Source organism: Blennius ocellaris (assembly GCF_963422515.1).
Source record: "Blennius ocellaris genome assembly, chromosome: 10".
NCBI classification, from domain to species: domain Eukaryota; kingdom Metazoa; phylum Chordata; class Actinopteri; order Blenniiformes; family Blenniidae; genus Blennius; species Blennius ocellaris.
In genome coordinates this window covers 11820191-11836025 of record NC_137659.1, presented here as the reverse complement: position 1 = coordinate 11836025, position 15835 = coordinate 11820191, and the positions used below count along the sequence as shown (strand labels likewise).

General features: G+C 40.5%; 2 protein-coding genes and 1 long non-coding RNA gene across 3 annotated transcripts in view; 2 read left to right on the top strand and 1 right to left on the bottom strand.

Moving 5' to 3' along the window:
- crfb16 (cytokine receptor family member B16) overlaps positions 1-2515 on the top strand; it is a 5201-nt gene extending 2686 nt beyond the window's left edge. Inside the window, exons 3-7 of the mRNA XM_080503346.1 lie at positions 166-356; positions 560-684; positions 949-1096; positions 1468-1622; positions 1889-2515. Coding sequence (XP_080359472.1) covers positions 166-356; positions 560-684; positions 949-1096; positions 1468-1622; positions 1889-2056 — 787 coding nt within the window. The 3' untranslated portion in view covers positions 2057-2515. The remainder of the gene's footprint in view (positions 1-165; positions 357-559; positions 685-948; positions 1097-1467; positions 1623-1888) is intronic.
- Positions 2516-5234: 2719 nt separating this feature from the next.
- Positions 5235-6421, bottom strand: LOC308135699. The gene is made up of 3 exons (XR_013936806.1): positions 6355-6421; positions 6040-6100; positions 5235-5677 (listed from the first exon to the last, which is right to left on the bottom strand). It is a non-coding gene; the product is annotated as an uncharacterized lncRNA (long non-coding RNA).
- Positions 6422-9605: 3184 nt separating this feature from the next.
- LOC308135153 (uncharacterized protein) lies at positions 9606-15483 on the top strand (the record flags this gene model as incomplete). The annotated part of the gene is made up of 2 exons (XM_080503028.1): positions 9606-9715; positions 11780-15483. Exons 1-2 carry the CDS (start codon positions 9616-9618, stop codon positions 15481-15483), a joined length of 3804 nt encoding a protein of 1267 aa, XP_080359154.1. The 5' UTR covers positions 9606-9615.
- Between the last annotated feature and the right edge of the window lie 352 nt (positions 15484-15835).

The window sequence follows — 15835 nt, the reverse complement described above, 5'->3', positions numbered from 1 at the left end:
CATGCTGCAAAACCACAAACTTTTTTCGAACAAACAAAGCACGAACAATTCAAAAACAAATATTATGAGTGGTTTGTGCACCTGTTTGAATTTATAAGATTAAAATTACAACTGTATTATTTCAACGTTTTACAAATTCAACTAATCCATCATTTCAATCCTTAGAGAGTTTGAGCTGTTGGTGGGAAATGGCAGCTGGGTGGATGCGGCAGACTGCCAGCAGATCCCTCACACTCACTGTGACCTGACCTTTGACCTGGGCTCTGACTCCGACTACAACCTTCAGGTCAGAGCGCACTGTGACAAGCAGCTCTCGGCCTGGACCCAGCTGAGCCAGCCATTCAACAGGAGAGATAGTAAGAATATCTAGAAAGTTTGAATTGCGAATTATCAATACATTTACGTATATTTCAAAATAACTGTAAATAGACGATGGTCACTGACTACCAGATAAATAGATTACAAAAGTATTGATATGCTGGATTTTCTTTTTCTTTTTTTGAATTATGAACATTTAGATTAAAGACATTTATAATGTATGAATGACTCTTGTGCATAGCTGTCTTGACAGTGCCAGCAATGACGGTGACAACAGAAGGAAGCAACCTGCAGGTGACTTTCCGAGAGCTTCCTCTCATGGCCACTGTCCATGTGATTGTGTGGAAGAAAGGTGCTGAGTTGAAGGTCCGCCCACATGTTTATATCTCTATTTACTTTCCTTTAGACTCCACTCTTTATTTCATGTTTTCCACAGCATTTCACCTCCTTGCAACTGTCTGTTTCTCCCTTTCTTTTCTTTTTTTTTACTCCTTTTTATATATTTACTTCTTTGGGAGTATGTATTAATTAGAGGATTCTTTATAATTCTTTTTGTTCTAGTCTTCTTAGTTTAAGATAACCAACTTGTTGGCCCTTCCGCCTGATGGTCTCTGACTTCTCTGTCTTTAGTCTGCTGTATATTCGATGCCAGCAGAGCAGAAGGTGCTACCTGTCCCCGACCTGCAGGAAGGAGAGATCTACTGCGTCAGAGCTCAGCTTGTCCTGGACTCAAAGCTCTACAGCAACGACACCGACCTCCAATGCGTACCCATCAAAGGTTCATTTACACTTGTGTCTTCCTCAATAATGACACACTACAGATACACAACTTAGCATTTCTCTTCCCAGTGCCAAAGTTGCTTATAAAGGATTTAAAGGTTATCAACGTGATCTAATATGGAACCAGATTATGAGGTGGTAAAATTATTTAATCCTATATTCCTACTTTATTCAAATTAAGGTCACAGGGAGCTGGTGTCTTGACCAAGTAGTTGTAGTGTAAAACTAGTACAGGTCACCACTTAATCTCAGTGCCAACACAGGGCTAACACAAAGACAGACTGCTAGAATCTATGGGTAGCTAAAACAACAGCCATGCACAATAACAGATGAATGTTTCATTGTTAACCCTAACCCTAACACCTGCAGGTCCAGAGACTCCCGCCTGGAAGAAGCCCACTGCTGTGACTCTGACTGTCTTCATCTCAGCCAGTGTCTTGATTGCTTTGTTCTGGTCCACCGTTCATTGCAGTGCAGATGCCTGTAAAAGGCTTTTCCAGAAAGAGCCATTGCCACAGTCACTGGTCAGTGTCTTCATCCGCTATGCAGAAAATCCATATGTGCTTGAAAAGAAATACATAAGATACAGTTGACAGGACAATGATCATGAATTCTACTTGTGTAAATGCTACCATTTACTCCTCTCTGTTTTGTTTTGGGTTTTTTTTAGTAAAATGCATAGAAATTAGATTTATCATGTGTCAGACAGACACTTTTATTTTAAGTTTAACTCACAACTTCAAAATAATAACAACTGTTGTATTCATGTGTTTTGAATGCTTTTCTCCAGAAAATTGACTGGGACAGAAAAATTCCAGTGGGGCGTCATGAAGAGGAGGAGCATATGGAGGTGCTAAACATCGTCCCAAAGCCAAAAACATTGCCTTCATTTGTGTTAACAGCACTTCTGGAAGACTGTCAGCAGGAACATCACATTATCTCTGATTTTGTGCAGTAGCTCTCTGTGCTCCTAAGTCAATTTGGAGTTTCTGATACTTTTAGATTTTGTGGGAGGTCACAGGAAGAAGAGGTCACAGGAAGTGACCTCTTCCTTTGAGCCTGAAGAAGCATGACAAGTGGCTCCGCTTAGATGCGACTTAAAAACATGAAAAAGAAAACATGAATCAGTATTTTTGCATCCAGGTGACAGAGAGCTGGACTAGAATCGAGAATTCATGGCTTTCGTTTGTTGAGAGCAAAAGAGGAAGTTGGTTGCCTTTATTAAAAACCCATAAACATCGACAGAAGCTTCAAATGATGTTTACTTCCTCTTTTGTGCTGAAAACGTGTTCTGTTATAAATGTTTCTGTCGCTGAGTGAGGAGAGGCATTTACAAGTACAGGACAATGTTTGATGATGATGATGGTGATGATGATGATGATGATGATGATGATGATGATGATGATGATGATGATGATGATGATGATGATGATGATGATGATGATGATGATGATGATGATGATGATGAAGAAGAGGAACGTTTGTATGATTAGACAAAGGTGTCTTCGTAATTCTGAATGTCGCATTTATGGTCGGACACAGCTCTGTAAGATATGACATGGTAGACACTGACCTTAATCTGTTCATCATTTTGCTGAAATATTCGGAGCACGTTGATTCATTGTGTGTACAGTTGTCTTGCTTTTTGGATTAAATTATTTAATGCTGACACGAAAAGCTGAGGTTGGCTCGTGCTTGCTGACGGTGCTGTTTGCGGTGTGGGCCGCCATGTGCAGTGCCACAGTGCAAGTTCACAAGCAAGCTTTATTGTTTTTGAGGGTAAGAAATTGAAAAACAGCTTCTCAACTTTCTCATTGTGCAGATAATATAACTGCTTCATGTCAGTTTGGGTTGTAGGAATCAGGAAGGATCACTCAAGGTCTGGATCCTAACATACGTCTTTAGCCTGAGGCAGGAAACCAAAACTATCTGGAAAAGAGCCACAGGTGGAATGCAGACAAACTACACAGTGGAAGGCCTAAAAGACAGACTCAGTCCCGTGTATGCCTCCACTTCAACCTCCTTGATTTCGAGCATTGCTCATGCCCCCCAAGATAATCAAACAATACATTTTATGAAAGATGCTACGATGCTGGAGGTCTTAATGAAAGTGCCATTCTTATTACGCCAACAGTTTGAGTTGTGCAATTTACATAGTTGATGTGACTACAATGTGTCTGCTGGTGTCACTGAAACAAGTGTTTAGAATCTGGTTGATGAAAACCGTCACTACAGCCGATGCTGTGGTGCCATTTTGTGGCGGACGTTTGAACTGCCTCACAAAGAAGAGAGTCAAGCAACATTTTGGGCTTTAGTAATGTGTTTAATCAAGAGCATTTTTATTTCATGAACAGACAGAATATAAATGAACATATACTTATAGCTTCCATATCATATGTAGAAAAAGAGAGAAAGAAAGTAGTTAGGAACAGTTAAAACATTTTAAACTCATATTGTCAGCAGGAAAAAAATGTAAACAGTGAATAAGGCATGATTATTATCATAACATATTTTGTTAGTAAGTTTGTTGAGTTCGTTTACACATGAAAAAAATGATATAAGCATATATTGAGACACATATTTTCATTACATCTCGTGTTAATCAGTTTCCAAGTTAGTTACAGACATAAAGAGTCTTTTTTTTTTTTTAATTGGGAACATAAAGTTACACACTAATGTACTACACTAGAAGTGAAAATTACACCAGGTATGTTGGTTTCAGTTCCATATACAAACAATCTGCCAGAACCATGACTTCACCGTCCCTCATCATCTCACTGTGACGTTCAGGTTCACTGTGACGCCATGTCAATAGACTGCTGATGCTGCAGGAGTTTCTCTCCTTTCGCTATTTTGCTCATGAACTCTGCTTTTTCCTTCATGGACGTGAGAGCCTTAATTCGTTCATTATATCCAGGTTTGGCTTCACTTTTCTCTCCCTCAATCAGCATGTCAATGTACTCTGGAGTGGACAGAGGGTTGGGCTTCAGTGCGATCTCTTTCAGCCTGTTCAGACACTTGGCAGACTCAGACATCAAATTCACCACCACCGTCTGCATCTGTTTGTAGGTCGCCTTTAGGCCATCAATGATTCCCTGAACGGTTAACTTCTCTCCTTCAGCTTTCTGGTACTTCTTTTGCAGATCATCAATGGTTCGTTTTTCCTGCACCTCCACATACGACCATTTGTACTTTTGGTTGAAGTGTAAATTCCAGTAGCACTTGCCTGGACACTGATTACAGTATCCATTTGATCCTATTGCCCAGCAGCCATTTTTAGCTCCATCGTCAGGTATGCCACATGGGTAATGGCAGGTGACGTGACACTGCTGACAGTTGGTGATGAAGTGCCCCTTGGTGGAGATATCCTCCTGTTGGGGCTTCTTGACAGTAACATAGAACTCAAAGTTCTTGTTTCTACTGATTTCTGCCTCGTGCTCTTTGAGTTTTGCGCCTGTCTCTTTGATCTCCTCGAGCTTTCCTAACCCCAGTTTAACCTGAGTCTGCAGAGTTTCAATTGAAACTTCAAGCTGCTGCCGTTCTCTGAGCACCTCCTTGGTCAGTTTCAAACTTTTGGTGGTGATGACATTCAGAGCATTAAAGAATCTCTTCATGCTTTTTGTCCCCATGTCCCAGAACATCTGGTCAAAACCACCATCGTCACCACCCTCATCGTCATCATCATCATCACCTGTGTTATTGGCCACTGAGGACTTGTTGTGTGCATACAGAGCTGAATTGTTGAATTTGAAGTGAATTGGCAGCCCGTCTTTTTTAGTTTTGGGACATGGGACACCTGAGGCATTGATTGCCTCCAGAACTGGTGGGCGCTGACCATCTGCAAATGTCACCAGGATCCTGATGTTTTCTGCCACATCTTTGCCAAAGATTGCCAGCACTGAATCAAACACATATTTCTGTGTCGCTGTGAGCCGTGCCAAGGCGGCCTGAGCTACAAAACACACAGCATCAATTTCGGTGACACCAAAATCAGAGGAGAAGAGATTTCGCAGCTGCTCGACAATCTCCTTATCTCTGTCTATGCCTCTGGTGTCCCCAAACCCTGGAGTGTCCACAATAGTCAGAGAGAAGGGGATTGTAAAGTCCTCCTCGTGGTTGATTTTGTACACAGTGACCTCAGAGGTCTGGCTTTGAGCTTGTGATTTGGATGCGTCTTCATCAACTAACTTGAATCGAAATGTGTCCTCAAATTGAACACCAAGGATGTAATTGATCATCCCATTGATGAGAGTTGACTTTCCAGCACCAGTTGCTCCGAGGACCATGATGGTGCGATTGTGTTTGTCAGAAGATTTTCCATAACTGAAATGCTGGCAACCTTGTACATCGAGTTTGTTCTTTATCAGAGGAATCACGTAAACAGGGAGAGGCCCCGAGTTTGATTTAAGCAGCTTACTTTTGTCTCTGACAGCTTCACAATGCCTCTTAGGGCCTTGGTCTCCTAAAAACAAATTCTTTACTGCCTTCATTCTTTCTTTAAAACAGTCAGAAACTGACTATAAGGATTACAGAAGTTTGCTTCCACCACTGATGTAAAGATGTTTTTCCAAATCTAAATCTGGAAAAAGAAAAAAACAGAAATATTACTGCCAGAAATACATGACACTCAGCTCTCAAGAAAACCAATACAGATCACAATTAGTTTTAATCACATAACTAATTGAGTGAGATCAGATCCTTTGAGAATGTAATTCTGGTTTTACATTTTCTGTGTAAGCAGTCTCCTGTGACTTTGTTTTCAAAATTATGGAGAGATCACCTCTGTCTGATGTATTCAATGTTTGATAGTATAGCCTCTTATGTATGTTCCTTGACAGAGGGAGAGAACCTGACTACACAGAGATCACTACAACTACAATAATACAGTCACAGAGAAAGAAAAATCATCTATTTATTAATTAAAGACTGGGACTGCCTTACCTTTCCTGGAACGTCCAGCGGAGACAGGAGCTGCTCCAGACACTGAAGAAAGTCGAAAATCCTGCAAAATAAGTAAAAATGCAATGAGTTTCACTTTCCGGAGATGAAGCGATTATAATGTTACAGTTATAACTGTTTTCAAATGATGTCATAAAACATTTGCTATTTTCTATTCTCAGAGGTATGTTAAGTACACAAGGCACAAGGATGCAGGGGGACAGAAGCGATCTTTATTTCTATAGAGTGGTGCTGCTGCCATCTAGTGCTTTAACTGGCAAATGGAAGCTGCAAAAATGGAGTTGAAATACAACAAACCTCTGATGACTGTTGTCTCGGTTCAGATTCAGAAAGTGTGGAAACTTCAGTGCTGCTCACGACTCAAATCAATACCTTCAAAATACAAAGAAAACAACGTGTTGCTAGAAAAAATGCTCGTGTTATAGGTCCGTGAAGTCGTTAAATGAATACAATGAGATGAGAAGAGATGACAATTGTAAATTAACAGTTTTTTTTTTGTACGGGTCTCCATTTAATACATTGTCATTTAATCTATATATGCGTTTAATTTGAATACCTTTTATTAAAAGAAACTGTTGCATGTTCTCCTAGTTACCATTAAATAGAGAGAGAGAGAGAGAGAGAGAGAGAGAGAGAGATGCAACAAAGTTGAAACGTGTAAAAGTATGTTTTCAATTGTAGTACAGCATAACTGATATGAAACCAATGAGCAAAGTCCCTGCAACGTAATTTATTTTTCTTCCATTGTTTTTAAAATCTTTATTATTAACACTTTCCACAAATAGTCTGAAAGAGCATCAAAGGCTCAAAATCTAAAATCACACATGGAGAACAACGAACATGAAAACATTAAAATAGCCCAGTAACTTACCTCTCAGTCTGCCTCAGATCAGGATGGAAGAGAAAGCTCGGCTGCAGTCGTTGCTGCGCTTCTTTTTTTTTTATACTGGACTGAGACAAATAGGCGTTACCAGTGGGAGTCTCTAAACCCCTCCTCCCCTCTACCACCCCCTCCCAACACCACCACCACCACCAGCCACTCCCCTGGGTGCTGCTGAGTTCAACGTGGTCAATGTTCAGAACATGTTAACTGTACATACAAGCACTTTAGCACAAGTACAGTACAAGTGAGTTAATATTCTATTGTTCTATTGAAAATAAGTTATCACATTGCGCATGTAGGCTACTGTTCTTACACATGCACAGAGGACATTCTTGTATTATTTTCCGTTTGTACTATCCCCACTTACACAAAAGTAAGGGACACCATGTTTGTTATGTTATTTCTGTGTTGTAAATATAGACCAATGCAATAAATAAATCTTATAAGAAAATAAAGTTTATTTCCCTTTTACAGGTTGCCACATTTGGAAGCAAGGTGCATTTGTGAGATGAGCATCAGCGTTCCGTAGGTGAGCTTTGTTCATGAATAACGTGCTCGGGCTTCACAAAGAAGCAGTTTTTCAACAAATAAACTATATGCTGAACTTTAAATCCATTACTTTCCATAGCTGAGATGTGTTGGCCTGCTGCAGCCTCTCTGCTTCAGGATAGCACGTGTCCAAATGGAGCACTAACAAAGGGGAACACATAGCCAACCGTCTGCTGGTGTTCGTAATGTTATGGCGCATCATTCCGCGTTTTCATGAAGTCAGGCCATTTACGGGAAATCGTACTCAGAAGAGAAAGTGAAAGTAAACTTGTGAGCCCCCTGCCCTTGTCCCCCCCAATCTCGGCTGGCAATTTCTAAGAAATCAGCTGCTTTCTGTCTCCGCTCAGCCTCCTAAACATGAATAATCATGAGAGGGTTGGACCTTCTCACAGGGTATATAAAGGTCTGAAACTGCAGCACCTACTACAGGATCGCAGACGTTTCTATTGTGAGTACTAAATGATTTTTTCATGATGTTACAAGCTGTGCTGTATTTCTATGCTGTGCAATGACCCGTTGATTCCGCTGATTTAACCATTTAACAACCACAATGTATGACAGCAACGCTTTGTGAGTAACCCAGCATCCAAGATCCCTTGGGTGTACTAATGTTACATTGAGAGGGGAGGTAAATATGAAGTATTTTAAATGAAGCTGTTTTGGGGAAATGTTCGTTTTAGTGGATAAGTTTATCACGGTTGTTCTGTCTGAAAAAGATTGCAAAGGTGACTCTAAAATAAATGATTTCCTTAATGATCTCATGTATTTCAATCGGGATTCAATTAAATGGGTAGCGTATAACCGAGTTCAGTTAAAAAAAAAAAAAAAAGCATTCCTGTCCATGTCCAGTACAGTTGCACGTTACTTAGTATCGAGTTACTCTAATAGGACCACTTTTTTCAGTAAGATTAAAGTTAATTCTTAAAGTCACTTTGCATTATATTGTAGCGTCCTGCAGAACCGGGCGCTCCGCGCACACACACACACACACACACACACACACACACACACACACACACACACACACACACACACACACACACACACACACACACACACACACACACACACACACACACACACACACACACACACACACACACACACATTCTTATTGAAGTTAGAAGGAACATTTGCAGCTTATGCAGGTGAATATAAGACTGTTTTGGTAGTTTGTAAATATATTTTTTCCTTCACAATCCATTTCTTTGGTGTTGTAGGTAAGGTAAAGGTCCATGTTGTGGATTTTTTTTTCTATTTATACATCTTTGGAATAAAAGTTTGTTTGAGCAAAGTTTTTTCTGTCAGGAATATTTATTGAAGTGCTTCAACAGACACACAGAAGCCCCCGATTGAGTCTGCCCAGAGTGAGCCCCATGCAGCATTTGTGCAGAGCTTTTGAGAAGAACAGAAGTGAGTGGATGAGCACATTGGTGGATGCCAAATCTCTCACTCCCATCCCTCTGGCGCAACTGGGCTCAAGTGAAATGATACACATGGCTGCTGAACCCGTAGATAAGGACAGCACAGATTAAAATAAATAAAAATAATAAACAAACAAATACATACATACATACATACATACATACATACATACATACATACATACATACATACATACATACATACATACATACATACATACATACATACATACATACATACATACATACATACATACATAATCCACCACACCAGATAAAGAGCATGTCTGTGTCTCTGTCAAAGAGATTGTGCATAAGTTATAGTTAATTTATTTTATGACATGTAAAAAGTGTATATGTGACTGAGTATGCCTAAAAACTTGCTCTAACGGTGTGCTTCAATAACACTAAAGAACAAGAACCAACAGAACATCAATACAATAACACCACTGCAGAGATGTTATATTATTTATATACTATTTTTTAGAATCTTCTTGAGTAAAAAGACACATTGGCAGGATCTTGAGGAACTGGTAACACTGTTTGTGTCTTTGCCCAATAAAAGCTCTTCATCCTGATTGTGATTATGAGTGAAAAGAACAATGTTCCAACGATGTTTGATGTAACATAAATCAGACATCTCAACTGTGTCCACAGATAAGAATTAACATACAGTACTGTTTGTATTTCAGGGACTGACAGATGGATCCTGAAGCCGGGAGAACAATAGAGGTGGCCGCCCTCGGCCGACCTTTTGGCCTCGGCATGCTTTACGACTGCCGCCGAGACTCACTGGTCCCAGGTAAGACTGTCACACGGATATACAGAACTGAAGTGTTTGAAATAAACTCAGCTCAGGAACTGTAAACTGAACGTGACAATGATGAACGCTTTCAATGCTTTCACGTTCTGTATTGCGCATTTGTCCACAGGGATCACAAATGACCTTCAGTAAAACCTTGAAACAAATCCGTCAATGTAATTTGACTTACTTTTCATTTAGCTTCAGTACAACTGCTTTTTATTTGCTGTGTTTTTCTCATGCATTACTTGCCACACAAAACTACATAACTACACTCCCACATTGTGGTTTTGTGCCTCTGGCTCTCTCTGGCGGACAAACAGGTGAACTTGACTCTCAGCATCCACTTTGTATTCTTTGTGTTCAGGATTGCGCAAGGGGAAAAAAAAATCTAATAATGTTCAACCCATCAATGATCTGGTTACCAATTGACTCAGATCCAGCAAATAAAAGTTGGCTTAATATTTTGTCGTCTTTAAATTTAAAAAAATATCTCCACAGATTATTTTTGCTCCTCCTTCCCTGATGAGCTGCTCTTCACAGGTCAATTTACCAGACATGGTCACTTTTTTGTTTTATTTAAAAACTGTAACAGTCAATAACAACTACAGAACACGTCATCCTTTATGATGAAACACTTTTTTTGAGGGTCAATGATCCTATGTTGTGATCAGGATGATAGAGGAAAGCTTTTTGAAGACATCCAGTGAGAATTTTCTATTCAAAGACATTCTGTAAGATACACATTGTGAAATAGAAACATATACATTTCATATTATTATTGTTGTTGTTGTTGCACAACTTGGGACCCTTGCAATATGAGCTGGGAATCTCTGCACTTCTCTTGTGAATAAATGGATCATGATGAAGCAAAAACAAAAATCAATAACAGAATAACACAGAATATAAAATAAATATTTCTTACCCACTTGGAATTCTTTTTGACACATTTTCCTGTTATTTAGTATGTGCTTGCAAAGATCCAATCTTTTAAAATTGGTTTGAATTTAAATCATATTGAGAAACACAAAAAAAAGTGTTTCACGCTTCTTAACATCCACAAGCTGAAACTACAACCAAGTGTAGGCTGAAGCTGTGACAAATGCACAATTAAAAGAAAAGCTGAAGCAAGGTCAAAGTAACATGTCTCACGACGGCTTTTTGCTTCTCTTGTCTCTTTTTGATTTTTTTGTACATGTTTGGAAATAAATTAATAAATATAAATAAGTAAAAATGCATCTTGAAAACATATCAACCCTAACCCTAAGAACCCTTGTTCATTTATAGTCATACTGCAACCTGGAAGACGTGTTCCTGTCATTCACTGGGGATATTTAGGGTGAAATTGTGTTCATTAGAAAAAATTGAGTTCCAGTCCCTTGTAACCACAGTTGGGATCATTGTTGTGTGTACAGAAAATAGATGAATGGATTGTTTCCATAGGTTATAAGATTTAATTTATTAAATTTTTCACAGTTTTTAGTATTGGATAGAATGCATGTCTCTTCCTCTCAACTCCCCCCAATTAGGTCAAGCAGCTACAAATACTGAAGTGTGACAGCTCAATGAAACAAGTCACCAATGAGTTGAAAATATAAATAAGGTTACTTGTTTTTTTCACTGTGCAATATATAATAATAATTCTTCTTTGAAAATGCAACTCACATCTTTCCTTCTGTCTTTCTTCTTCCATTTGCCATCGTTTTATATGTTGAAAAGTGGACTAATGCTCTACAGGTGACATATCATTTTGAATTAGCATATGTATCTTGGTGAGTTTACAAGAGATTAACAGAGCTGAGCAGTCAACACAACTCCTTTGTGAAATTTACAAACAAACATGTGCAAAGCAAGCCAATGACAATTTTTTTTTTTTAAACGTACTGTAATGTATGCAAACGATGAAAGTGAAGAAAACAGAAATTACAACGGGTTATTAAGGGAACTAAGGGGTAGAAAGAACAATTTTGATTAATTCAAGTGATTTAAAGCATAACTCCTTGAATAATTCCCAGTTTTACTATCCATCAATAAGAGTTGCACCATCTATTCTTATTTTGACAGGAATGACCCTATGGGACCGCGATGACCTCGAGAAAGATACAAGAGACAGACTGAAGCCTAACAGTGAATTTGAGATAGTTGCATCTGAATCAATCGAAGATAAATCATCAGCCCTGGATGTTAAAGCATCTCTTAAGGCAAGTTTCATGAGTGGACTGATACAGGTGGAGGGATCAGCAAAATATCTAAATGATCAACGGACATCCAGCACTCAGGCCAGAGTAACACTGAAGTACAAAACAACAACAAAATTCCAGGAGCTGTCAATGAATCATCTTGGAAGAGGCAATGTGAAGCATCAATATGTTTTTGAGAAAGGCATAGCAACACATGTTGTCACAGGTATACTCTATGGGGCTCAAGCCTTCTTTGTGTTTGACCGTGAGATCTCTCAAAAAGAAAATCATCAAGATATTCAGGGAAACTTGAAGGTGGTGATCAAGAAAATCCCCACCCTTGCCATTGAGGGTGAAGGTTCCCTGAAAATGGAAGACAAGGACAAAGCGAACACTGACAGATTTTCCTGCAAATTCCACGGAGACTTTTGTCTTCAGAACACTCCGACATCCTTTCAGGATGCGATTGAAGTCTACCGAAGCCTGCCAAAATTACTGGGAGCCAATGGAGAAAATGCTGTTCCAGTGAAGGTCTGGCTCTTGCCCCTGGCGAGTTTAGATGGCGCTGCCGCTAAACTTGTGCGCCAGATAAGCATAAGGTTGGTTCAGGAAGCGCAAAGTGTCCTGGAGGACTTGGGTGAGCTCGAAATGAGGTGCAACGACGCAATGACAACTGCCACTGCACAGCAGTTCCCTCAGGTCTGCAAAAACCTGAAAAGTTTCAAAGAGATGTGCTCAGAGTTCAAACTTGATTTCCAACGAACCTTAGCAAAGAAACTTCCATTAATCAGAGGAGGAGGAGAAGAGGAGTCTGATCTTGCAGCAATCCTGAAGAAGAGACATTCATCTCCATTCAACAGCAAAAACATGACCGAGTGGATGGAATGCAAAGAAAGAGAGATAAGTATCTTGAAATCTTTCACCAAGATGATGAAAAACAACAAGGTGATCTCATCTCAAAGTGGTTTGCATGAAGAAGTCTTCAGTGTGGAACATGCGCTATGCTTCGTTTTCACCTCTCTGGGAGGTGCCGAGCCATACCTTTCAGCTTTGTCAAACTATCTGAAAGGAGCAAGCAAACCTGAGGATCAAAATCCACACACTCATGACATAGAGAGGGACCAATGGTACCTTTCAAACAAAGTGGCTGATCAAATGAGGATGAAAGCAAAGCTCTTCAGTGACTTTGCTGATGCCAACACAGCGAACAAGAACATTAAGTTCCTGACAGTGGGCATATCAAATGACACGCACAAGGGTTCCAGTATTTACCTTTATAAAGACGGCTTCCCTGCTAGTGAAAACTTTGAGCCACCTTCAAAGCCTGAAGCTGTGACAGCAGCTGACATAAGCCACAACACCGTGACACTGAAGATCTCTCCTCCCAGATTTGGAGCGGAAAACCTCACATTCTACTCTGTTGAGTACTGCGTCAGTGGAGAGGAAGAGTGGCAACAAACGACCGAGCCAAAAGCTGACAAAGTCACAGTGAGAGACCTGAGACCGAACACTGAGTATGCGATCAGGTGCAGAGCAGCGGCCTTAGTGGGTGTTGGACCCGCCAACATGGTCAGTGAATCCATTAAAACTTTACCTTGCAGTCCTCCTGGAGGACTTCAAGTGGAATCAAACTCATGTGAGATATCTGCCAAGTGGGAGAAGCCGACGGAGCTTGGACAAGACGTTGTGATACTGAGCTACATCGTAGAGTATGCAAAGAAATCCAAAGGAGAAGAAGTGAAAGATCTCCAGTGGAAACAGATGATGGCTACAGGGGAAAAGGCAGTGATTTCAGAGCTTCAGACGGAGACAGAATATGCAGTCAAGGTCACATGTGACTGCGGCGTTGATGGGAGAAGCAGAGAAAGCGCCACTGTTAACATTTGCACAACAAAGCGTGAGTTTGCACGTCTTGCTGAATACCTGAAACATATCGGCAAGATGACAAAGTCAAGCTCGCCTCCAGTTTACAAACTCCCTCTGGAAGAAGAGGATTTGGATATAGATGGATGCAGGTGGTTTAACCTCGGCAGAGAAAGCATGAGGCAGAATCGGACGATCATGCTTCTTGGGGCGACCGGATCAGGGAAGTCAACTCTCATCAATGGAATGATAAACTTCATTGTTGGAGTAGAATGGAAGGACAGTTTCAGATTTGAAATAGTGACAGAAGATCAGTCCAAATCACAGGCTCACAGCCAGACCACTGAAGTTACGGTGTACAAAATCAACCACCAAGACGGATTTAAAGTCCCCTTCTCCCTGACCATTGTGGACACTCCGGGGTTTGGAGACACGAGAGGTGTGGCAAGAGACAAGGAGATCACAGAACAGATCCGAAAGCTTTTCACGTCTGTCAATGGAGTCAGTGAGATTGATGCATTGTGTTTTGTGAGTCAGGCTGCTCTTGCACGCTTAACCGCCACACAGAGGTACGTGTTCGACTCAGTGCTCTCCATTTTTGGCAAAGACGTGGCAGAAAACATTGAGATGCTGGTGACCTTCGCCGACGGCAAGCAGCCGCCAGTGCTTGAGGCAATAAATGTGTCTGGTGTTCCATGTCCTAAGAATGAGCTCGGGCTCCCAGTTCACTTCAAGTTCAACAACTCAGCTCTGTTCGCAAGCAACTGCCACACAGGCAATGACGACGATTCAGAAGACGAAGACAACACCTTTGATGAGATGTTCTGGAAAATGGGGGCCAAAAGTATGGAGAAGTTCTTCACTGCTTTGGATAAAATGAACACCAAAAGCTTGCTCATGACTAAGGAGGTCTTAAAAGAACGAAAGCAGCTGGAAACAGTCATTGAAGGTCTGCAGCCACAAGTTAAAGCTGGACTGGCGCAGCTTGAAAAAATCAAGTCGACAAAAGAAAAAATCAAAGAGCACGAAACAGTCATGACTTCAAACGAAAACTTTCAGATTGAAGTTGATATCATTAAGCCGGTCAAGAAGCAGCTGACAGAGCCAGGGGTGTATATCACCAACTGCCAGAGGTGTTCAATAACGTGCCACTATCCGTGTGGAATCAAAAATGATCATGAAAAACGTGGCTGTGCATCAATGGATAACAATGGGATGTGCACTGTGTGCCCTGGAAAATGCGTCTGGAATGTGCATTTCAACCAGACGTACAAGTGGGAGTACGTCCCGATGAAAGAGAAGCAGACTCTGCAAGAACTGAAGAGCAAATACGAAAGGGCTACGGAGGAAAAGTTGACTGTTCAGCAACTGATTGAAAGGCAGGAGGAGGAGATTCTTCAACTCCAGGACCTGATTGTGAGCATGATGGACCAGTCAGCCGGCTGTATAAGCCGCCTGCAGGAGATCGCCCTGAGGCCCAACCCTCTCTCCACTCCAGAGTATATCGACATGATGATCGATGGAGAAAACGCAGAGGCCAAACCCGGCTACAAGGCTCGGATTCATTCTCTCGAAGGAATGAGGGAGAGGGCAAAACTCATCGCTAAAGTGTCTCAACGGGACAAACTTTCAAAAACAGATGATGAATTGCTGCAGGAAAGGGAGAAAAAGAAAGAAAAGAAAGGCATATTGAAGAAAATTGTGAATTTCTTTGGTTATGACTGAAGTCAGATCAAGCTGTTTCGGCCTGCATAGATGATTGCAGCCCTCCGAAGTGATATCAGTCAAATCAGTTAACATAATAGGATCATACGAACATTCTAAGAAAAGGAATTCCCTCTGAGATTAACAAAATATGTATTTTTTGTTCCATTATATTTTGATTAACATAATGGAAATAGATTTTTTCCTGTCAATAACCTCATTTGTTTGTCAAATAACTATGCATGTTTAAACATTATCCAATGAGTATATGGATATTATGTCAAGAGCAGTGTGACCTTAATGAGTTTTCTTCAACATATATTGTTGTTTATCATGTGGAGTCTCATTATGTAAATCAAAATCACTCAGATTG